At 42.4% G+C, this 25469-nt stretch overlaps 1 protein-coding gene across 1 annotated transcript in view; it reads right to left on the bottom strand.

Annotated features, from left to right (window-relative positions):
* The window catches only part of LOC122795987 (poly(A)-specific ribonuclease PNLDC1-like), a 1803424-nt gene that overhangs the window by 792317 nt on the left and 985638 nt on the right, over positions 1 to 25469 (bottom strand). Inside the window, exons 9-10 of the mRNA XM_044064467.1 lie at positions 3624 to 3758; positions 2428 to 2497 (exon numbers count right to left, since the gene is read on the bottom strand). Coding sequence (XP_043920402.1) covers positions 2428 to 2497; positions 3624 to 3758 — 205 coding nt within the window. The remainder of the gene's footprint in view (positions 1 to 2427; positions 2498 to 3623; positions 3759 to 25469) is intronic.

The following is a 25469-nucleotide window of genomic DNA, read 5'->3' as shown; positions in this document are numbered from 1 at the left end:
AACTTGGTTCTGTCAGCGAGTCAGTTGGCAACCCATCTTGTGACATACAAACACAAATACACCTACCTCCCCAAACAACGAAGCAAAACACACACCTACCCTTCCTATAAGCAAGGGGGCAAGCTCCGCTGCGCCCCCCCCCCCCACACCACCGCTACTTGTACTTAGCAACTCCGAGGTCACACTCAACACCGAAAGACAGAAAACCCACCACACTCTACACCCCCCTTGCACAAACACACATCACATACATACAAACACCACCACTCTCAACACTGACACACTCACACTCTTACCTATCCTAACCCACACCTAAAACTCCCCAACACACACAAATGCTCTCCAAAACCATTAAAAAAAAATAACACTTACTTAACACGCCATCAGTACCACTGGTTCGACATTTCCAAGTTCAATATTCTGCAGTTTTGCTCAACTGCAGATTCAACAATTTTGTCACAAGATACTGAAATTCGACATTTCAGTATTTCGAGATTTCAAAGTGAACCCATATATATAGCGTCTATATTACGTGATCGAACAGTGAAATGTTCAAACATGTAATAATCGACCCCTAAATGTCAAAACGCCGTAATATCGAATGGCAAAAAAAACCCCCATAAAAACACCCAAACAAACCATAAAAATGCTCTAAGCAGGGGGGCAAGCCCTTCTGCACCCCCACACCCCCTGCTACTTAAATATACCAACTCAGAGATCGCACTACAGTCCAAACAATGGAAAACTTCCATGTCCGCACTGTACAGAGATCTCCACTGAATCGTTCGACATTCCGATGGTTCCACATTTAGGGGTCAATTATTACGTGTTCAAACATTTCACTGTTCGATCACATAATATAGACCTTATATATTTTATATATATATATATATATATATATATATATATATATAATATATATATACACACACACACTGAAATATATGTATAGACATAGATAATGTAGTGTTTATTAAACAAAAGTAGGAAAATAATAAGTGTAATAAAATGAGAGGAAAGGTGTCCCCAAATGGGGCTTATCTGAGTAGTCAACAGGAAAAATCAGCATTGGATCCTGTACAGAGGACCTTCTTGTATGGCAAAAAAAAAGATGGAAAACTCACTTCCTGTGTCAGCTGAAGGCTTCTCTTTCAAGATGTGTTTAACCAAATCAGCTGTCACAGGAACAGAGAGGGAGGGGAGTATGAGCTTTTGAAAGCTGGCCAGTACTGGACTACCTTGGCAGACAACCCAAGATACCACTGAGGCAGTGGGAATGATGAACATCTAAGTAGGGCTGGATCAGATACAACAGTTTCAGTACCCACCCACTGGATTGGATGAAACAGATGAACAGGATCTAAATATTTTTTTTTCTGTCTGCAACACTGTGTGGATCAGCTATTTTGCTAGGATTCAGCAAATCAATCACATCCTAAATGGCAGGTAAATATTTTGCTGTCTTAACAGTTTGGGAATATGAATATGTAAAACTGTCCTGTATCCAGGAAATTCACCAGAACTAAGTGCTGCGCCTTAGAAATATGACAGACTTGAGAAAGACAAAGAAGAATCAGATGACAATGAAAGAGCTTAAATTGTTCATCAGGATTTAAGTGCTCACTGTTACAAAATGAAAAATCTGACAACCCTTCTCTGCGACTGCCATTTTTCCCTTGCACAACTCCTTCAACCAAACTTCTCAACCTGTTTCTTCTCAGCAGCCAAATTAAATTAGGCACAACTTTATAAGTTTAGCATTTTAAACCACATTATCAGATTTACCAAATTGTTTCATGTAAAGAAAACTCTCAATACCAACAGCAAAAGGGAAACATTAAAATGTGTGTGTAAGACAGTGAGAGGCAGGCTCACACTTTCATATAGAAATCCTCAAACACAATGCCAAATTTGCAGCGACTGATATATCTGTAAGTTAGTAGATTATTCAAAAGAAATGTATATTAATTCCGGGTATAATCAAATACCAAGACAGGGAGAATGATGACAAGATAAAGAAAATCATTAAATCTAAGGATATGGGAATAGCAGAATGGGGATACACCACATTGTCAGACAACGAAAATAAAATGGACTATCTGCACTGAGGAAGCTGTCAGAAATAGAACAGGCCATCACTACACTCAGCTGACTAGGTTTGGGATCCAGGAAACACAAGTGATATCTGTTGCTGTAATATAAATAGATCACTAACACTAAAATCAATTTTGATGTTTAAAGGCCAAAACTACTGCTGAAAACACTGCTCACAAGACATAGCGCTCCACATAAAAGTCACAGCAATATAACTACAGGTCATATAAATACTGATGGAAAATGCACACGTCAAAAGGAATAGGAGATGATTATACTGCACTATGACACTTGGATGGGAGGTTGAATTAGAAGCAGTTTAAATTTTCCTACCTGGAAGAGGTCTGTAGAATTTCTCATGGAGGTACAGCAGATCAAGAAACAAATTGTGTCCAACTAGTGGCTGCAGAGAGAAAAAAAAAATTGAGAGACAGTTCATCTACCAAACAGCCAAGTACTTCCATGTTGCTTTGCTAGAACAGTGTCAGAATCAGTACTTCTTCTACAGTGTGTTTATAGTCTTTCAGTATCCTGCCTTAATAAAAAAGAAAAAAAATATAGGCCAAAGGACTGGTGCAGTGGAAACGGCACATTTCCCACTTACAGTACCAGTTACCCAGGTTTAGGAAAGGGTTTCGGTCAACACAGGGATGGCTCTCCCTTCGTGTCTGTATCACATGTAAATGAATGTCCCAAGTAAATATGAGCACAAAAACGTTGTTAGTCAGGCAAATATTGTACGTCTATAGGCCTAGGAAAATAATAAAGCTTCCAACTTCACTGTCAGAGCTCTTAAGTTGTACTATCCTTCATTGCTGCACATTTTAGTACAGAAATGTAGTTACAGGCAAAGTAACATCTGGGAGTAATGAATATGTCTGCAAAAAGGTGATACTCTGGAAACCATATTTACTGCAACCTAAAAAGAGTATTTAAAAATGTCTACGAGGTCTTCAAATCTAAATCTTTCATATCTGAATTAGTATGACCAAAGTATCTGAAACAAAAAATGTAAACCTAATAACACTTTACTATAACATGCAACATTTTTTGGCAAAATATATAATGTACTGAAAATGTTTACATTTATTAACCATTTCCTTCTCATCTGACAGAGGTTGAACATATGGTACATGGATTTTTACAATACTTTGCTAAAATATTTTAGACCATGGATACTTTTGCTTAATATACTAAATGACATTTTTTTCATCAAACCACCTACCTATGCATTTCTTTTCTTTTTTTGGTGTGTGCATGTGCGGGGGGGGACCAAGTAAAACTGCAGTTTAAGGGTATGAAGGTGCAGAACACTACAGGTGCTGGTGTTAAAAGCTTATTTTTGATTATGTGCCATAAAGTCCAGTGGCGCGCGCACACAAAACAAATCTCAGTGCTTACAGCTAATTTTCCAAGAATGTGGAAGTACTCACACCAAGTGCTTGAGTGCTTGAAGATTTACGGATGCTCAGAATTTAACATTTTCCAGCATTACAACATGCAAGACTATATTCAACAGTTACTCTTACCTTATGAGCCTCAACGAGAATTCTGAAAAGGTTAGTGAAGCCCCGGGCAAAATTCACTGCTTTTTCAATTAGGGTGCAATCTGCACTTGTCTCAAGTATTTTGCGCTTCTCAACACTGACTTTATACACAGCCACCTAAAAAGGAGCAAAAAAAAGCAGGGTGAGGAATGATGCTTGCAAAATATTTACTGTTATCTTTACTTTTATACACAGATTAAAGGGAAAAAAAATCAATATGAAGACCCCTGCAGAGGGCAAAAGGATATATGATCTCGTCTTCACCCAGTTCCAGTAAATGTCTCAAAAACTAGGCTAAGGTGTGGCTTAGCAATGGGCAGAACACTAAACCCAAGGGAGCCCTTGTAATACATTAACTCAGGAAAGGTAATCCTGGTTTGCATTTCAATTTCAGAGACTCCAAAACATAACTGGGATTTCCTTTTTTTCTTTTCACTTGCAAGAACTGGGAGGGATAAAGTACTATTGCAGAAACACCCACAGACTATGCAAATTATTTTCTTGAGACTCGTGGCCAAGAAAAATGTCACTAATTTATATAAAAATGATGTTCATTACACAGAAAAGGGTTGGAAACTGGGGTTGTATTTTTAAAGCTTCAGTCAGAATAGGAATAGGCATTATACTACAAAAAATATATATAAAGCATTTTAGAAGTACTGTTACAACAGGATTCACAAGACATTTCAAAGCAATTTAGTCTTGTGACCGTCAACACCTTGATAATACCTATCCTCAGTACAACCTAAGGATAGATATTATGATCACCTTGATAATACCCATCCTCAGTACAGCCTGAGGAGAGATATTACCAGCACCTCGATAATACCCAACCATAGGCTGTACTCCCACTTCTCAAGAATGCCTCTGGGGTTTTTGATGGTAGGCTTAATGATGACTGTTTGTTAGACACCAAACTAAATGTCAATGAAGACATTGTGAACTTTTTAGCAAAGGTTTTACTTTTGTGCCTAGAAATAGGATGGATATTGGTGATGCGTTAACAGATTTGAAATTTTATGTCCATAAGCTTAATCTGAATATTTTGTCCAAAGAACAAGGTATCCTGCATAAGTTTGGTGATGGATTTGCTAGGAAAAGTACTTTTAATCCACTTTTGCATCCTATATTGCAACTTCTGAAAGAGATGTTAGAAATTTGTACAATAAGCATACTAGTACATCTTATAACATGACAAAAAGTGAAACAACTTTTTAAAATAGTTGACTAGTCGGAGTTAGACTTATGAAACTCAACAAAGAAGGGGACGCTGTTTTAATGGATGCTACTGATTATACTAGTAGGATGCTTGACATTAGATAATGTCTCAATACATTAGGGCTTACATTAATGAAATTAACAGAGCATATTATAAAACACAGATTTCTGCAGGATTTACTGGACCAAAATACTATTGACTAAGTTATACAAATTTCTGAAAGTGGATTTTCCATCAACACCAGTAATTTTTGGGATACCAAAGATGCACAAAAGTCTAAAAAATCCCCCCATGTGTTCAATTGTGGTTGCATCTAGCTTGAAAACATACCCTTTGGCCATCTCTATTGATGGGTCTTCTAAAAACTTTTTTGACGACTATTCTTGCATTTTAAGACTTGTCGGATTTTTTTTTTTTTTTTTAAATATAAAGCAAGAATTGTATGATGATGACTACTTAAAGGCAATGGTGAACATAGACCTTTTTCATGTATTCCACGACATTGGTATGGATCGATTTAAAGAAGCTTATTGCAAGATGCAATTTTTAGTTAAATCAAGAAGTTAATATGTTATGTGAATTTACTGAAATTATTCTTTCTAATAATTTCTTATTCCTTGAAGCTGAATATTTCAGACAGGTAAAAGGTGTAGCTATAGGTGGGGCCTGCGCTCCACTTTATGCTAACCTTATACTCTGGTACTGGGAGCAGAATTTGGTATTTAAATCCAGTTTTTGGAAGCATAGAGTTATATTTTTAAGTGATATTTTTCTGTGGCAGGGTACCTAATCAACCAGATTAATTTTTTTTTTTTTTTTTTTAGGTGCAACTACTTATTTTCTAAAATTCACATATTTCTTTGATGGTATCAATATCAATTATTTAGATGTTATGATAAGGACAGACTGAAGAAGAAATTTTGTTCCAAACTGTTTAGAAAACTGTAATTTTCAAAGCTTTTTACATTTCAGCAGCAATCATCCCACGTTCCAAAAAAAGAGGGCTTGTTAAAGGAGAGAAGGTACGGATACATCTAGATTAACTTCTAAAAGCATGCAGTTTATAAAAGAGGTCAAAAAACTGACTGATATCTTTTAGAATGAGGGTATCCACAAGATATGCTAGAACAAATTAAAAATGAGGTGATCAATAAAACCTTTTTTTTTTTTATACCTTTGTTGGGCGTTGGTCTATCTGATGTTGCTAAGAACTGCTCTAGTCAGCATGTTCATAAAGACAGGAAAAGTCTCGACAACTATGAGCTGATCATGGCCATTAAATATGGCAGTGGGAGCAACCAAATTAGATGAATTTTAATAAATAACTGGAAATGTATTAGATATGATGATGAATGCAACACGTTTTTATGTTATCAACCAAAATTCATTTATAAACATCAACACAATATAAAAGAGAAGTTACAGTTTTGAGGGTGAAAAAAAACAAATGTAATTTGGGTATGAAAAGGTGCTTGCCCACATTGTAAATATACGTATGAGGGACAAAGTATTACTTTAAGATTAACCACCTTGAGTTTAATATTATTGGACACTATGGGTTTTAACATGCAATGTGAACTATGCACCATACAAGCATAAATTGGAATGTCGCAGCAATAGCATATTTTATCTTTTTCATTTGGAAAAAGTGGAAGTGAACCCCAGGACAAGACATTGGGAATGAAGACCAGTGTACAGAGAATCGCTGTGGTAGCTGAGGTTAAACAGCAGTACAAATTCAGGTTTAAATGTCTCAATTAGTAGTGTATGCAAACTCAAATCGGCTAAACTTTTAGTTATGTACTTACCATAACTTCGGATGTATGGGATCCATCTCGCCTACATTCATAACTGATGGGTTCGGAGCCGATCCATCGGCTCCGACTCGGCCACTATATACTAGAACGAAGTCTCTAACTGGCTGGGCTACCCCTTATCCCAGAATGCACCACGCCTGCTTCCCCAGATCTTGTTTGTTCGCTTTTATACCTACATCCAGACACAGAGACATACCAGCAACTGTAACAAACTAAAGTCCTTCAAGAGAAAAACTCAGTAAGTAGCAACATTCCCTCTAAATCCAACGGGAAGGGGGAAGGAGGGCGGGTATGTATGAATGTAGGCGAGATGGATTCCCCCATACATCCGAAGTTATGGTAAGTACATAACTAAAAGATGTAATGGGATCCTATCTCGCCTACATTCATAACTGATGAGATAGCGTCCCTAGCACCTAAATCCCGGGTGGCTCATTGGAAAACACTCCTAAGAACTGTGGAACCAAAGGAAGCTCTACCTCGAGAAGCCACATCTATCTTGTAATGAGAAATGAAGGTGTGCGGAAAAGTCCAGGTAGCGGCCGCACAGATATCATCTATCGATAATTTGGAATGGAATGCTACAGAAGTAGCCATTGCCCTGGTAGAATGAGCCCTGACTGGGAAGGGTAGCTCTTTGCCAGACCGTGAATAAATGAAAGAGATGCAATCTTTAATCCATTTGGCTATGGTGGTTTTAGCCACCGGTTGACCCAACCTATTTTCCGCAAAGGACACAAACAGCTGATCTGACTTTCGTGTTTGATTGGTCCTACTTAAATAAAAATGCAGTTGTCTGTGAACATCCAACTGATGGAAAATATATTCTGCGCTATTGGAGAATTTGGGAAAAAACACAGGGAGCTCCAAGGATTGTTGAATGCATAAGGGAGATGCTACCTTGGGCAAGAAAGAGGGATTTAACTTGAGGGACACTCTGTCTTTGTGAAAGGTCAAATAAGGAGGATTAGAACAGAGAGCCTGAAGCTCTGAGACCCGCTTGGCAGAGGTTATTGCCACCAAAAAGGCGGTTTTCCAAGATAGAAATTTTATATCACAAGTAGCTTATGGTTCAAAGGGGCGGGCAGTTAAAGAAGCTAGAACCATATTCAGGTCCCAAGGAGGCACAGGATGGGCTATTGGGGGCCGAAGGAGCCACGCTCCTTTAAGGAAAGATTTGCAAAGCCTGTTTGCCATTAAGGAAGGCTCAAAAGAGACATGAAAATTAGAGATAGCCACCAGTTGGACTTTAATTGTGGAAACTGAAGAGCCCAAATAAAACAAAGAAACCAGGAATTCTAAAACCTGAGGTACTGGGGCGGTAAGGGGATCTATACCTCGTTGCAGGGCCCAAAGAGCAAACCTCTTCCATTTGCTGGAATACAGTTTAATAGTGGAAGGTTTGTGAGAAGAGGACAAAATGTGGATGACGTCTGGAGAAAGAGAGTTATCTCTGACTAAGGTTGGAAGTGGAGTAACCAAGCGGCCAACCTCAAGGACCTGAGGGATGGGTGAGACTGTCCCAACTGATGAGTTAACAGGTCGGGCACCAGGTCCAGAAACCATGGGCCTTCCACCGCATACCTCAGAAGGAAGGGGAACCAAACCTGACGAGGCCATTGTGGAGCGATCAAAATCATGTCGCTTCCTAGATAAATTGCCTTCTGTATCACCTTCGGGAGAAGGGGAACCGGAGGGAAGGCATAAAGAAGACCGGGGGGCCAGCTGTGAGCTAGGGCGTCCCTGAGAATCTGCCTCTGAGAGGGAGTCAGAGTGAAGAACTCCCTGCATTTCGCATTGTGAGGGCTGGCGAACAAGTCGCAACAAGGGATGCCCCACTTGGCGAAGATGTTTGCAGCCACTCTGTCGTTGAGGGACCACTCGTGGCGCAACAGGAAAGTCCTGCTCAGCCTGTCTGCAATCACATTGGATTTCCCCGGAATGTGCGTTGCCACTAGGAAACGCTGGGTAGCAATCGCCCAATGCCACACTCTCATGGCCTCTCGGCAAAGAGGGTAGGACCTGGTTCCGCCTTGCTTGTTTATGTACCAGACTACCGACATGTTGTCAGACAGAATCGCAATAGTACCCCGGGGAAGAGCATGATGAAGTGCTTGCAACGCCAGTAGCACCGCTCTCATTTCCAGGATATTGATATGTAAGTGCGTTTCGTGAACCTGCCACGTGCCTTGGACAGACCTGTCCAGATAATGACCCCCCCACCCTATCTGGGAGGCGTCCGTGGTCACCGTGGCGACGGGAGGCTGAAGAACAAAGGGACGCCCCTGGTCCAGGTTGGACCGAAGCAGCCACCAACGTAGGTCCCGACGGCAAATTTCCGTAATCTGGACCAAATGGTTCAAGGGGAGTTCCTGAAAGGACCATTGAACCGACAGTAGCCATTGCAGCACCCGCATGTGCAGCCTGGCTAAGGGGACTAGAAGAATAGTCGAGGCCATCGTGCCCAATAACTGCAGAATCAGTCTGGCCTGAACTCGTGACCTGGGTAACAAGGTTTGGACCTGAGACTGCAGGACCTGAATCCTTTCTACCGGCAAGAATGCCTGCATTCTTCTTGTGTCTAACTCTGCGCCTATAAAGATAATACGCTGAGACGGCTGCAGCACAGATTTTCCCCAATTGAACGTGATTCCTAGTGAATGACCCAAACTGACTGTGGTCATAAGCGCCCGAACTAATAGATGCTTGGAGGTGGCAGTAAGGAGCCAGTCGTCTAGATAGGGAAACACTTGGAATCCTAGACTTCTCAAGTGAGCTGTCACTACTGCCAGACACTTGGTGAACACCCTGGGGGCTGTGGTGAGACCAAAGGGCAGTGCTCGGAACTGGAAATGACCGGCTCCCAGGCGGAAGTGTAAATGACTCCTTGACTCTTGACTTATCAGAATGTGATAGTAAGCGTCCTTGAGATCTAAGGAGCACATCCAGACATCCTTCTCCAATAACAGGAGAATGGACTGAAGGGTGACCATTCGGAATTTGGATTTTTTTACAAAGCGATTCAATGATCTGAGGTCCAAAATGGGCCTCAAGTTCCCTGTCTTTTTTGGCACCAAAAATAGTCTTGAGTAAGTTCCTGATCCGATCTGGTCGGCGGGGACAGGCAGGATGACTCCTTTTCTTAGCAGCTTTGAAACCTCGACCGCTGCTTGATCCCGCTGACTGGGTGGCACATCCGGGATTTTCCTGATAGGAAGAGGGGGGTTCTTGATGAAAGGGATGAGACAGCCTCCGGTTATGGTCCGGAGCACCCACTGATCCTTGGTGACAGATTCCCAAGCCTGCGGGTGTTCCGCAAATCGACCCCCGACTGGCTCCGGAGATGCGCAGTCGGGCCACGTCTCGGGGACGGTGAGCGTAGGATGGACCACGAAAGGAATCGCGGTCTCTAGAGTTACAGGGGCCTCTGCCGCCTCTGGGACGGTGTCTTCCTGAATCCCCCCCCTGCCTCTAGAGGGGGGATCACTCGGTGGAGTAGGGAAAGACCTTTGAGATTTCCTGAACCACATTTTCCCTCCTCTCTGGGCCTTGGGGTAAGGTCTAGAGGGAGCGGAAAAACGGGCCTCCACGGCAGTCAAGGTCTTGCCCTCCTGCTTGCACCGAGTCAGTGTGTCCTTCACCTTGGGTCCAAACAGAGAGGACCCATCAAAGGGGGTGTCGGCGAAGGAAGACTTAAAGGCCTCCGCAAAGGGACACAAGCGTAACCAGGCGTGTCTTCCAAGAGCCACACCTGTTCCCGCTGCTCTACTCGCCCCTTCGGCCGCATATGATATCAGCCTCATGGACGAGCTGACTATCGAAGATAGGGTAGTCATCTGGACGCCAACAGTTTGGGCTAACGCCTCAGGAAGATTACCCGTAAGAGACTCACCTAACTCTTTGAGGAGGTCCCTTTGGAGCCTGGTAAAATGACAAAGATAATTCAGCAACCGCAGGGTAAAGGCCGCTGAAGAAAGGGTACGCTTCCCGTACCTATCCATGCTCCTGGAATCCTTATTAGGAGGGTGAATAGACGTTGAAGCCTCTGCCACGTCCTGCTGAGTGGCAGATGCCACCACCATCGCATCTACTGCAACTCCTTTAGTCAAAAATTCCTTTTGAGGAGGGGCTGAGAGGAACTTGTTAGGCCTGGCAGGCACCGGTTCCACAGTGTCAGGGTGTTCCCACACCATTCGAGAAACTAAATCTAGTAATTCATCGAAGGGTGGAGACACCCAGGAGGTGGAGGGCTGGGCCCCAAAGGCCTTGAGGAAGACTGACTTCTCTGCGGAAGGGGTTTTGGACTGCCAATCGCCTCTCTGTCTCAGGATCTCGAGGATATCCGAGAATGAGACGTCATCCGAGGACGATTTTGGGGACCCCTCCGCATCATCGAGGTCAGTATCTGATGTGATAGACTCATCCTGGGAGTCAATGTGCTTCCTCTTGCACAATTTTTTTCTTGGAGGTTCATCTGAAGCGGATTCAGAAGGACCTCCCGGATGAAGGAACCCCCAAGGGGTATCCTCAGGCCCTGGGGCCCCACTGTCGTGGGAATGAAGCACACCAGAAGCACCAGTTCCCAAGTCTAGGGACGGTGAGGTAGAGACTTGCTGAGCCAGCAAGGACATGGCCAGCGCACTCCTCATGGCCTCAAAAGCAGGACCTCCAGACTCTACGGAGGACACAGGCTGAGAGACCACGACGGTACCGGGAATCCCTGCGGCCGACGCTCCGAGGGGAAGACTAGGCACCGAAGCTACCAGTTCCAAAGTGTTCCCCTCGGCCCCGACCGAGGAAGTCCCGGTACCGAACCCTGACACCGAGGACAGAGTAGGAATGATGGTCGGAACAGAGAAGCTCCGAGGGAGTCTCGGTTCCGACTGGACAACTCTGCTCCGCTCTACCATCACCGACTCCAACGGCTCCAAGGAGGCTGGAGGAGGAATCGGATGCATCGAAGTGGGGACCGGCTCCGGAGCCGAGTGGGCTGGAGCCGAGACCATTTTTGCAAAAACCGGGGACTGGAAAAGCCTCTGGATAACACTGTCCAAATCTGAGTCTGACAACCTGGAGGATTTACAGGAAATAGATGGGGGCCGAGACAACTTCTCTCTCGGATCCGATAGACCAGGGGACCGCCTCCGAAACGGCTCCAACACCATCGGCACCGGAACCGTATGAATAAGCATCGGCGCCGAAGGGGACTTCGGGGCCGGGGGGGGGGTCTGAGCTGCACACCTCCAACGGCTCCGAGACCAAACGAGCCGAAGCAGATGATTCGCCTCTCAATCCCCCAACCTGCGGCTCCGACACCAATGGAGCCGAGGAAAGAGGTATCGAGGCAGACCCTTCCACCCGAGGCTCCGAAGCCATTGGAGCAGAGGAAGAAGAGGTCGACCTATGCTTCTTGGAAGTCGGTTCTGACGGACTGGTCAGAGCCGACGACCTTTTCTTTTTAGAAGCTGGAGAGGAAGGAGAAGCCAAAGCTTCCTCAAAGGAGGGCTTAATAAGGCCCTTAAGGATCAATTTATTTTTTCGTTCTTGAAGGACCCTAGAGGAAAAAGCATGACAAAAGTACAGTTTTGTACCTACCATAAATGTAGATGTCAGATAGGTATGCATCTGCAGTCATAGCATATGGGTTGTCCTGCCTCAGGCAGCCCTTCGGTCGGCCGGATTCCAAAGTCTGGGTCTGGCCTCGGCTGATGTCGCATCTTCCCCGACATCACAGCTGCTGGGGTATAAAGGCATCAGCCGACGCCATTTTCCTCAGTGTTTCTTGCCCCAGATGCCAGGTGCCCTCTAGGAAGGCTAAATTTGGATAAAAATTGAAAATTCCAAACAGAGTAAAACAATATATATATATATATATATATATATATATATATATATACATACAAACAAATACACCATAAAAGATTCCCCCAGCTAGCTGAAAGAGGGGTAAGCACCCTAGGAATACCACAGAGGGGAAGGCGGGTGGGTAATCCTGACTGCAGATGCATACCTATCGGACATCTACATTTATGGTAGGTACAAAACTGTACTATGTCCTTCAAGGATGCATCAGCAGTCATAACATATGGGTAGAATACCATAGCCAAACTGGGGGAGGAGGTACTAAGATAAGGATGGTGTAGTTATGATCCCCTGTAAAACTGCAGTTGCAAAACCTGCTCGGGATCTGGAGTATAAAGGTAGATTGTAATGCTTGGCAAATGTATGCATGGAGCTCCAAGTAGCAGCTTCTAAAATGTCTTTGGTAGCCACCCCTCGTAGGAAAGCTGTAGTGGTGGCTGTGGCTCTTGTGGAGTGAGGCCTGATATTTTCAGGAGCTGTCTTTCCATGAAAAGAGTAGCAGAAACGAATGCAATTACCTATCCATTTAGAGATTGTCTGTTTGGAAATTGCTTTTCCTTGCACTCCAGCTGCATATGCTACCAGAAGTTGGTCAGTTTTTCTGCTGGTTTTAGTTCTGTCCAGATAGTAGCGTAGTTGTCTGTGTACATCCAAGGTGTGCAGTAGTTTTTCCCCCCTGTTCTGTGGGTTAGGGAAGAACGTAGGCAAATGAATAGCTTGGTTCAAGGATACCCTGGATACCACCTTTGGCATGAAAGTAGGATTGGTTCTCAGAGACACTCTATCCTGGTGAAAAATAAGGAAAGGCTGCACTGCCATTAGCGCCTGTAACTCGGATACTCTTCTTGCTGAAGTGATTGCTAGAAGGAAAGCGGTTTTCCAAGATAAGAACTGTAAGTCTGCTGATGCTGCTGGTTCAAAGGGAGGTAGTGTTAATTTTTCCAGCACAAAATTGAGATCCCATGCAGGAAGAGGGGGTTTTCTTGGGGGTTTTACCATTTTTGATCCCTCTTAAAAATTGTCTGAGGAGAGGGTGAGAGAAGATAGGAGGATCCATGTTATATTCTGCTGAAATTGCTGAAGCATGGATCTTAATGGAAGAATATGACAGGCCATTGTGGAACAGTTCTGCTAAGTATTCTAGGATGTGTGCTAGGTTTGCCAGTGTGACATTTGTACCCTTTGAAGCGCTCCATATGAGGAATCTCTTCCATTTAGCTGAGTATGTCTTTCTTGTGGAGGGTCTACGAGCCTCCAGGATTATGTCCTTGACCCTTTGAGATAAGACAGTTTGGTTTTGTTTTAGACAATTTTCCAGGCAGTCAGCTGCAGTGTTTTCAAGTTTGGATGCAGTATCTTGAAGTTGTTCTGCGTTAGAAGTAGAGGCCATAGGGGTAGAGGCCATGAGTTCGTCCAAGACATGCTTCTCAGCAGCGGATACCAGTGCTGCCTTGGCCAGTCTGGAGCTATCAGTATCACATTTGGCTGTTCCTCTCTGATCTTCAGTAGTACTCTGTACATCAATGGAAGTGGTGGAAAGGCATACACTGCTAGGGCATTCCAGTTGAAAGAGAGGGAGTCCACCTTCCAGGCTTGTGGGTGGTATACTCTTGAGCAGAATTTCTTTAGTTGGTTGTTGAGTGGGGAGGCGAACAGGTCTATCTCTGGCATTCCCCATTTGTTTGTTATGATTTTGAAAATGTCTGGATGCAGCATCCATTCGTGAGCATCCGTGGTAGTTCTGCTTAAGCTGTCTGCTAGTGAATTCTCTTTTCCTGGTATGAATTTGGCCTGCAGTTGGATGTTGAGATCCAGGGCTAGGTTCCACAGATCCATTGCCATCCGGCATAGAGGGTAGGAATGCGTGCCTCCCTGTTTGTTTATGTACCACATGACTGTGGTATTGTCTGTCCTTATCAGCAGATGACTTTGCTGGAGGAATGATTTGAATGCCTCGATTGCATGTTTCACTGCCAGCATCTCCTTTAGGTTTATGTGCAAATTCAGCTGATCTTGAGTCCATAGGCCTTGAATGCACTTGTCTTCCATGTGTGCTCCCCATCCTCGGTCTGAGGCGTCTGTGGTGATGGTCTGCCTTGGATGTGGTTTGGTGAAAGGCAACCCTCTGTTGGACTGGCAGGCCTGAGCCCACCATAGGAATTCCTTTTTCAGGCATGGAATGATTGGAATCATTGTTTCTAGACTGTGCCTGTGTTGAGACCATACATTCCTTAGGTACCATTGTAATTTCCTCATATGCAGCCTGGCATGTGGGATCAAGATTATGCAAGATGCCATGTAACCCAGGGCCTGCAGGACTTTCCTTGCAGTGAGCTGAGTTTGTCTTGTCAAAGCCATGAAGAAGACTGGTAGTTGCTTTTGTTTTTCTTCTGTGAGAAAAGCCATCTGAGTTATTGTGTCCAGATCCGCACCCAAAAAGGTTATCCTTTGGGATGGCACCAGTCTTGACTTCTGGATGTTGACTGTGTATCCCAAGGCCTGTAACAGGTGTATGACATAGGTCAAATTCTTTGTAAGTCTTGTCCTGTTCTTTGCTTGTATTAGGCAGTTGTCCAGGTATGGGTAGATTTGAATTCCCTGAAGCCTGCAATGTGCAATTACTGATGCTAGCCATTTCGTGAATACTCTGGGCGCAGTAGATAAGCCAAATGGCAATGCTGAGAATTGATAATGCTTTGATCCTGCAAGAAATCTGAGGTATCTTCTGCAATCTGGTCGTATAGGGACGTGCAGGTATGCCTCCTTGAGATCTAGAGTCACTAGCCAAGACTCCTTGCCCAACATGGGAAGAAGTTGCTGTAGGGTCAGCATTTTGAATTTTGGCACAATGAGATATGTGTTTAGTGCGGACAAGTCGAGAATAGGCCTCCATTGGGTTTCTTTTCTTGGTACAAGGAATAGTCTGGAGTAAAACCCTTGGCCTTGTTCCGTAGATGGTACCCTTTCTATTGCTTTCATCTGAAGTAAATTGTTGATTTGTCTTAAAGCCTCTGGCTTCTGGTTTGGTGGAAGGTTTGGCATTCTGCTCCTTCTTGGTAAAGTGTGGAAATGAAACCTGTATCCTCTGTCTATTGTTTGCAATGTCCATTTGTCTTTTGTAATGCAATGCCAGTTGATTGAGAATAAAGCCAATTTCCCGCCCAAGGGTGCTTCCAGTTGTTCCCTTGTAGGCGGAGTCAGAGTCAAGTCATTGTGTCTGTCCTGTGGAAGTGGATGTAGTTGCAGCTGTGGCAGTACTTCTCTGGTTGGCAGGTTGCCACTGACGAACCCTGTAGGCACCTTTTGATTGACCTCTGCCTCTTGGGCGTCTATTCCTGCCCCTCTGTGCTTTGGAGTTGTCTGGAAAGGACCAATTCTTTGAAGGCCAGTTTCTGCTGAACCTCGGAGGTTGGACCTGCAGAAAATCCTTAACTGCACAGATTTTGCTTTTTCTTCCACTTTCTTTAGAATCTCCTGTGCAGGGGAGCCAAATAAACTTTGTTTCTCCATTGGAGCATCTAGGAGTTTAGCCTTAACATGGTCCGGCAAGGATTGTTCTTTTAGCCAGGCATGTCTACAAATTACTGCCCCAGTCATAGCTGATCTAAATGAAGCTTCCAGTGCATCATAGCCACATTTTAAAAAATGATTACTGACCTGCTGTGAGTTGTGTACCAAATCCTGAAGGGCCTTACGGTCTAAAGGTTCAGGAGAAGAAAGCTTTTTATTCAGCTGGTCTAACAAATATTCCTGGTACTGTATCATATGGAATTGACAGTTTAAAGCCCTGGCAGATAGAGTAGCAGATGTATAAACCTTTTTTCCCCATCTCTCTAATGCTCTTGACTCCCTTTCAGAGGGTAGTGGGTTTTGGCAGTGGCAGCTGCAACACCTTTCGGGCCCTGAGAAATAGTTTCTGGGTCTGCAGCATGGGCCTTATACAAGTGGAAGTGGGAATCCGGAACCCTGTAGTATCTGTCAGGTTTGGCAGGGGCCGGAGGAAGTGAATCAGGGGCAGAGCTGACATCATTATATGCATCATCAACTACAGTTAGCACAGGTGGTATGGCTAAAGGCCTATGCTGTGGCAAGTGTAAGAAAGTCCTAAGTCTTTTTCTAGAATCAGAAAAATCCTGACCCTGCCATTGAAAGTGTTCCCTCATAGAGTGTAAAGTTTCCCCAAAGGAAAATTCCTCTGGAGGGGAAGCAGAAGGGATAGAGTCTTCTGCATCAGAGTCCTCATAAGGTGAGTATGGCCCTTCGTGATGGTCTGACAAATCAGATCCATCCGAGGAGAAGTCAGAGGAGAGAGGTTCAGGGGGTTCAGTCCTGGGCCTTTTGTCAGGAGGAGGTTGGAAGGCCCTGTCTGGGTGAGGTTGGGAACCCCTAATCACAGAAATAAGGTCCTCAGCAAGACTGAGAATCTGGGTACTTGAGGAAGGTCTGTGTGAGGTTGATTTTACAGGTAAAGCTTTAGTAATTTTAGCTGCTTTAGCCCTGGAGAAAGCCTTAATAGACATAGAAGCAGGGGGCCTAGCTGTCCCACGTGCAGGAGTGGAAATGTCCAAAGGAATGGTGTCGGACAATTCTCGTGCGCTTGCTTCTCCGGTAGGGATTTCTGTAGCCGACTCGGCCGGGGCCTCGCTGGCCTCGGTTGTCGGAGGTAAGATTTCGGCAGAAGGAAGAACCGAGGCCTCGGTTTCAGCCGAAACCGAGACACTCGCGGTAGGCCTAACCGTGGTTTCAGCTGAAACCGCTGGCCGCGAGTGTTGGTCCTTTTCCTTGCGTTTTTTGGCTAAATGCGTAGTCGGAGTCTCAGACGGCATTTTATATGCAAAAGCGGATCCAAAAAACTCTTCTGCAAACTCCGACCGACGTCTAAGAGTCCGTCGGTTGAAGGAGGCACAGGCTAAACAGGCTGATACGTCGTGGTCTGGGCCTAAGCAAGGAAGGCAGTAGGAATGGAAATCCTTATGAGGTATTTGTTTCCCACAAGTTAACCAATTATTTACTTTGTCTGACATCGGCTGAGGCAAGAAAGAGTCCCCAACGGGGTACTTAGCTTTTTAGAAGTCTTCGGTAGCTGAATCTCTGGATCTGACCGACCAGCACTTGCAAACAGCTTCTGCTTTGGGCACTGCGCGGCAAGAAAGACTGAGGAAAATGGCATCGGCTGATGCCTTTATACCCCAGCAGCTGTGACGCCGGGGAAGATGCGACATCAGCCGAGGCCAGACCCAGACTTTGGAATCCGGCCGACCGAAGGGCTGCCTGAGGCAGGACAACCCATATGTTATGACTGCAGATGCATCCTTGAAGGACATCACTACATGTTTCCTGCAAATGTTTCGGTCCTAAACAATATACGCAAACAGCATGGCTATCAGTAAGAGACATTTTGTAGTTGCACTTGGTGCACTTTTTAAAAACCAAACTTCTGCTCTTTCGACATCCTATCACACAACTATTTCCCACAACGAAAAGCAAACCTTAAAGTAGGGCACGAGCCCTTTGACTCAAAACGGGACTGGCCCGAGATACAGAACACAAAACGGGCAGAAGCTCTCCAACTTAAACGGGCTTAGCCCGAAAAACAGGATGTACAGTAGAGACAAAATCAACACACCCACACACAAATAAGGGCAAGGGCCCTCTAACTTAAACGGGCCTTGCCCGGTAAGTAGAAAAAGATACCAACAACCAAAAACAGGTTCACACACACACGTAAAGCTGTTAAAACAGCTGTTTGTTAAATTTGTGAAGAAAACCCTAGGTCAAAAGACCGAAAAGTAATCAAAAAACCACTTAGCTCCAGCCAAGTTGAGACCACGTCTAGCTTGAAAAGCGGCAAACGAGATCTAGGGAAGCAGGCGTGGTGCATTCTGGGATAAGGGGTAGCCCAGCCAATTAGAGACTTTGTTCTAGTATAGAGTGGCCGAGTCGGAGCCGATGGATCGGCTCCGAACCCATCAGTTATGAATGTAGGCGAGATAGGATCCCATTACATCTATAATTTTAAGTCTATTAATTTTTTTTTTAATTCCTTTATGGAAGATTACATACGAACAGAGATAGAACTTGTGATTTACTGTATACCAAACAGTTAGTTTTTACTCATGATTTTAGCATAGGGTGTCTCATACATTTTTTAATAGTTTAATTGGTTAATTGGCAATTTGATTATTGGTCATCTGATGGTGCTGTATAAAAGCAACATAATATGTGACTGTGATATGTTCTGATGAAGTCTGTATAATTTTAAGAAGAAAGTGCTCAACATTCAATAAAACTGCATTTGTGGCTCATAGGAACCATTTTGAGATTTTATCAGCTCTACTGTTGTTGATGTGATTGACCTCTCATCTGCTGGTCATTTCTCAAGAAGGGCCAGGCCAGTTAGTCCCAGGGTATATTTCAGGATATCTATCCAGGCACCCAAGTTCTGTTTGAATGACTATAATGAATTTAACTGCTTAACCTTCAGGGGCACCTAATTCCAGAGAATGGGAGGCACTGTGTAATGAAATTCTCTATTCACTGCATTCTATTTACCTGGTGAATATTTAGGTTTCTGGTTCTGGTGGTTGCTAGCTTATTAGACTTCTGGATATGTAAGAGATAAAGGGCAACTGGATCTGTAATGGTAAAGTAGGCAAACACAGATCACCCGTCAACAGTCTAAGATACAGGGCAAAGGGATAGAACTTCTTGCCTCTCTTGGTAGCTCAGAGTCATTAAGCCTGAAATAATCTTAGTTAGAAACCTTTGGGACTCCTCTACTTGTCTGATATGTTAAGTGAGGCAAATTAGTGTCGAATATAAGGGAATGATGACATCTTTAGATATGGATAATGTATCGGGTATTCATTATGCTACACAAACAAATTTTCTGACTACAGTTACCATGTGATAATTGAAGGACAGGGAACTGCAAACCCAGGTACCATGGTCACGATCTAAATTTTAGTATAGCAGCAGAGTATTGCCTACACTATACTATACTGGAAGTAATACTAAATGTGGGGTAGGGTTTTGTTTGCAGAATCCAACTATACTACACTTTTTTGTGTTTAACTGGGGCCCATTTTCAATACACCAGTTATTACCTACTTTAAGTTCTTTCTGAAGGGTACAGACGTCAGAGGGTCTTTAGTTAACCAGTGGTCCTGGTTCTCAGTTTGAAGATCAGAAAAGTAAATGCCAAACAGGAGACCAGTATGTAAGCCCTGGGGGACTCTGTTGGTTACTTTCATACTTTTAGATGAGGCATCTGCTAAACTAGCTATTTGGAGTCTGTGTTTTATCCAGCTTGCTATCTGTCTTGTCACATAAGGACCTATATTTACAGCTTTCAGATTACTTACAATGCATGTATGGGGTATGGAAGTCAAATGCTTTGGCTATGTCAGACACTGCGTGAACAGCTTGATAACTGTTAACAGACACTGTGACCCTGAAGCACAAAACACAAATAAAACTTATAAAAAATAATAAAGCACAAAGACCAGCTCACAGGAACAGACTACACTTTAATATGAGCGCTTTCATCAGCGTAAAACCAGCTGACTTCTTCAGAGTAACAGAACATAAAATATCACTTCCTTTTATACAAAATCAGTCACATGATCCCTGAATAATGCATTTCTTAAAAGCTTTTCATTCAAGTGAAATAAATAAAATCCACTACAACACCACAGTACCTTCTTCAAATACAATCAGGAATGTTTGTGCAACACAGAATAAAAATAAATGCAATATGCAAGTTTGGCCATAGCCTGTTCATTTACACAAGCCCTATTAAATGACACCTATTTGAGAATGTCTTCAAATATGAAAATCTGCCTTTAATTTTAGTAAGCTAGAAATGGAGGCCATGTCATTGAGTCTAGGTGGGTGTGTATGGCATCACATATCGGTTGCCACACTAGCTCCTTGTATTCAAGTAACAATGAGGTGCCCCCCCCCCCTCCCCTGGTTCACTACTTGTTCCAATGCACTGAATTTAAAGTGGTGGTTAGGAAATTCATGGATATGTTTTGTTATGGCATTATTCATATTGCCTTTTTGTATATCATATAGGTGTTGGTAAATGCGTTTATTAAAGCAGTTAATGGTCTTCTCTATATAAAAATTGTTGCATTGTTGGCAAATAGCAACATAATCCAAGCCCTTGCTTAAACAATTAAGACGCTATTGTAAAGTCACTTTACCATACCCTTTAATGTAAACAGTGTTATTTTCCAAAATACAGGGACATTGGGCACAATGTCCACATTTTTTCATGTGCCCTTCTGTTTTTACAACACCCCCTCTTTCCAACAGGTTTTTATGCTCAGATATTTTTTTATATATGATCAAAGGTTTCTCCCCCACTTTAAGATTTTCTTCATCACTACTAAAAACTATCCAGCTGTTCATAACCACCTCTCTAATGCTTTCAAAACAGGGGTTATATGATATCATGGCATTAGTAAAGGGTTTAACCACATTCCCAGTGTTTTCACTTATCACTGCTGCTGTTCTCATTTCCACAAGCGCTGCACTCAATAGGGGATAGAAATGCCTGTTTTGTCTCTATCATGACTTCATCTAGTACAAGTTCTACAAAATGACTAAGGTATCCTCTGTTTAACAACATACATTTTAAGATTTCCATCTCATTTAGGAACACCTGTCACTCACCATTCTAGCTAACCTGACAGCCTGCCCCTTGACTAAAGATCTTTTTTGATGCCTAGGACGGCAGCTGTTGAAATGCAATAGAGCATTAGAATAGGTTGGCTTTCTGTATAACCCCGAGGTAAAAGTCTCGTTCTCACTATCCTTGCAAATGGTAATGTCCAAAAAGTTGATCATATCACTACTTGGTGTCATGGTAAATTGTAGAAACTGTGTTCTTGTGTTTAAAAAAGTGAAAAATTCACCGAACTGTTCCTCAGAGCCTTCCCAAAATATTACTACATCATCCAGGAAGTGCCCATAGAACCTACAGTATTTAAACAGTTCTGATTTAAAAATTATAGTAGTCTCCCACTGAGCCAATACAATACTGGCAAATAGGGAAGCACAAGTTGCCCCCATTGCTACACCCATGTTTTCTGCCTAAACAACTGATTTTCAAAAATAATGAAATTATTTTTCAAAATAAGTTCCATCAGAGTCCTGAACATCAAAATTCTTTAATGACTGAGCTTACCATTGGTACATAAAAAAATTATAAAACATTGTGGTGACTTTTTCATTGGGGATTACTGTAAATACATTTTTGACATCGACTGCGACCAAAATTAAGTGATCTGAATAGTATTACTGGTGTATTTTCGTTAAACAATCCCACAAGTCCTTGAGTATGTGTGGAAAAAGGTCTAAAGTTGCTTTTAGGTTATAATCAATGAATTTGGCCAATGTAAAGGTTTTTGATGCCTTAGCATCAACAATCGGTCTCATTGGGGGGGGGGGGGTCATTGATGCATTTACGCATCTTGGGCATCCCAAAAATAGTTGGTATACGAGGACTTTGCTGTGTGAGGAACTGGGATTTGGTGATAGTAATCTGGTTATCAAGTAATAAATCATTTAATATAATGTCAATATTGCAGTAAGCAATATTCAGTTCATTCATTGATATCTCCTCATAGGTGTCACTGTACAGCATTGTCAACATTCTGTCCACATAGGCACATTGGTCCATTACCAATAAGCCCCCACCCTTATCAGATTTCACAATTCTTATGCATTTATTGGCCCCAATATCTGCAAATAGGTTTTCTTTATTTGTCATGTTGGATGCAAAATTCCCTCTCTTGTTTTTATATATCTAATTTGACTTGCACAGAGGGTTTGAAACACATATAAAAGGGGGGTGTAAAAGTGGACTGAATACACTAGTCTTTTTACATCCAACAGTGTTGTCTACTTGGTTTCTACAGTCAAAGAAAAATCTAAAATTCAATTTTCTGACATATAATTTTAAGTCAAGTAAGACCCTCAATTTTAGGCATTCTGGCAGGAACAAAATTAAGGCCTTTTTGAAACCGGTTAGCCCATTGTTTTGTTACACAAGCATCACTCATTGTATATCTTAAAATCACTGCAATCATTTATTACTATATTGCATACATTTTGCTCATCAATACCTTTTTCTATTACCACTGTCCTTCCACCTCTCCTCAAGTATATTCTCCCCCGGTGGGAGTAATAATACAAGGAGATTAAATTGTTCCTCTGCGCCATGTTTTAATTTTGCTGTCTCTGATTCTGAATACGTTCTGACCTCCGAAGAGGTGCTTCTAAAGGGGTTTGTTCAGCATTGTCATAAACATCATTATTGTTGTCATTCAGTACAGGTACTCCATATACATAGTCATGGTTCTCCTCTTGGGGTGCCATGTGCCTGTTATTGGAAATAGGTAATGGATAAGCCCTCCCCCTTCATAATCAATTCTGTCCCTCTCCAGCTTTTTTGGATTTTATAGCCGTCACAACCTTGTCAACATTAACAAAAACAACCCTCTATTTATTTGATTTTGAATCAAAACATAAATCATTCTTAATATGGTTATTCAAATGGTCAATGTTGACTTGTAAACCATTTATTTTCCTGTCATTGTCTCTCACCAAATGTTATAAAAGCTTACAACCATGGCGATTAAACATTAATAGTTCTTTATGCAATTCAGAGCCGTTTACAGCACCTGTTGGGAATTTAAACAAACATAGCCCTTTTGGCACTTCCTCTCTCCACAGGCATTCCTCAGGCATTCCCTTAGATAACAGTTCTCTGAAGTTTTCTTTACTTCAAAATTTCATTTTCAAAAGATTTTAATTGCTGGTCCAGAGTCCCATAGTTGTTTCCGATGTTTTCCTGATGAAATTCAAACTCAGTACCTTCCCGAATCCAGTCCGAGAAGGAAAAGGATGCCTGTGAAGCTCCCGGGTTGACAGGCATACTGTCATTACCTCCCCTTCTGGTATTAGGACCAATGGCAGCATTGAAATTATGCGACTGAGAAGTAGCAGGGCTTCTCTGAGCCAGTGTAATTAAAGAAGCCTGTGAATCCAAAATAATCTCTAACGGTGGCCTGTTGCCATTGTTAAAGCCACCTGAATGTTGCTGAAGGCTTTTTCCTAGCCCAATAAGTTGTTTTATCAACCCCTCAATCAAGGTTGACAAGTTCCCAATGGAAGTCACCAATTCATGTGCAGAACCTTCTGTAATACCACACACATACTAGTCTCCTGCTCCACAGACAGACTTAGAAGCACAAAACATGTATAAAACTTATAAAAAATGATAAAGCACGAATACCAGCTCACAGGAACAGAATACACGATAATATGAGTGCTTTAGTCAGCCTATAACCATCTGACTTCTTCAGATTAACAGAACATAAAACATCACTTCCGTTTATACAAAAATCTCACTTCCTTTTATACAAAAAAAATCACTTCCTTTTACACAAAATCAGTCACATTATCCCTGAATAATGCATTTCTTAAAAGCTTTACATTCAAGTGAAATAAAATAAAATCCACTACAACACCACAGTACCTTCTTCAATACAATCAGGAATGTTTGTGCATCCATTTCTAGCTTACTAAAATTAAAGGCAGATTTTCATATTTGAAGACATTCTCAAATAAGTGTTATTTACAAGGAATTGTGTAAATGAACAGACTATGGCCAAACTTGCATATTGCATTTTATTTATTTTTTATTCTATGTTGTACAAACATTCCTGATTGTATTGAAGGTACTGTGGTGGTGTAGTGGATTTTATTTTATTTCACTTGAATGTAAAGCTTTTAAGAAATGCATTATTCAAGGATCATGAGACTGATTTTGTATAAAAGGAAGTGATTTTTTTGTATAAAAGGAAATTATGTTTTTTGTATAAAAGGAAGTGATGTTTTATGTTCTGTTAATCTAAAGAAGTCAGATGGTTTTACGCTGACGAAAGCGCTCATATTAAAGTGTAGTCTATTCCTGTGAGCTTCATTATTTTTTTATAAGACTACGTGACCCTCTAGACAATTACTAGATTTAATAGGCAGGATTCTCCCTTTGATGACATAACCGATGAGATCAGCAAACAGCAGCAGGGTTCAAACTATTTCACTATCAAAAAGATATTGGACAGCTCTCCTCTCTGCACAAGAACAATCTTGTGGACAACCCTGCAGAGTACATAGGAACAAAGTCAGGGTACAGTTTTGGGAAAGTACAGTTGTGTAAAATCTTACTGTAACTATTTGGTTGTAAAGGGTACGCTGTACGTCACACGTATGCTCCCCATGCACGATGTAGGGCATAAAGGTGACGTCTGGAAGTACCATCCTCAAAATGAAAAAGTTCCAGTAGGAACAACAGTCTAAGGGTAAAACTAGGTAATAAGCACATCCAAAAGGAAAAACGACCTGGGGAGGAGGAAGAGAGAGAGAGCAAATACTACAACAGTGAAGGGAACATCATCTACTGTTATGGTAAGATTTTACACAACTGTATTATGTCCTTCCATATTACTGTTGCAGTATTCTTTACAACAGGGAGATTGCAAATGCTCAGGAAGAAGAATGGGAGGAGAAAGGGCCAGCACAGTCCTCTAGGAAACCATGGAGAATGGTCCTGGCAAAGCCACCTATGGCCCTAAAAATCATAATCACCTTACAGTGCTTAGTAAAGGTATGCACAGAAGTCCAGGTTGCTGCCTCAAGAATAGAATTAGTATCTAAACCATTGAAAACAAAAAAAACGCCAGAAGAAGCCACAGCCCTAGTGGAAAGAGCCTTAACAGAAGGAAGAAGGTTCTTCCTGTGAAAAGAATAGCAAAAAGAAATTGCTTTAGATATCCAAGAAGAAATGGTTTGCTTGAAAACAGCCAATCCTAAAGAGCTAGGATGAAAGGAAACAAAAAGCTGGTCAGATTTACG

The sequence above is a fragment of the Protopterus annectens genome, chromosome 2.part2 (genome assembly GCF_019279795.1).
Source record: "Protopterus annectens isolate FY-2018-M chromosome 2.part2, PAN1.0, whole genome shotgun sequence".
Taxonomy (NCBI): Eukaryota; Metazoa; Chordata; order Ceratodontiformes; family Protopteridae; genus Protopterus; species Protopterus annectens.
Note: the sequence above shows the minus strand (reverse complement) of the source record. Positions and strands in the feature narration are given on the sequence as shown.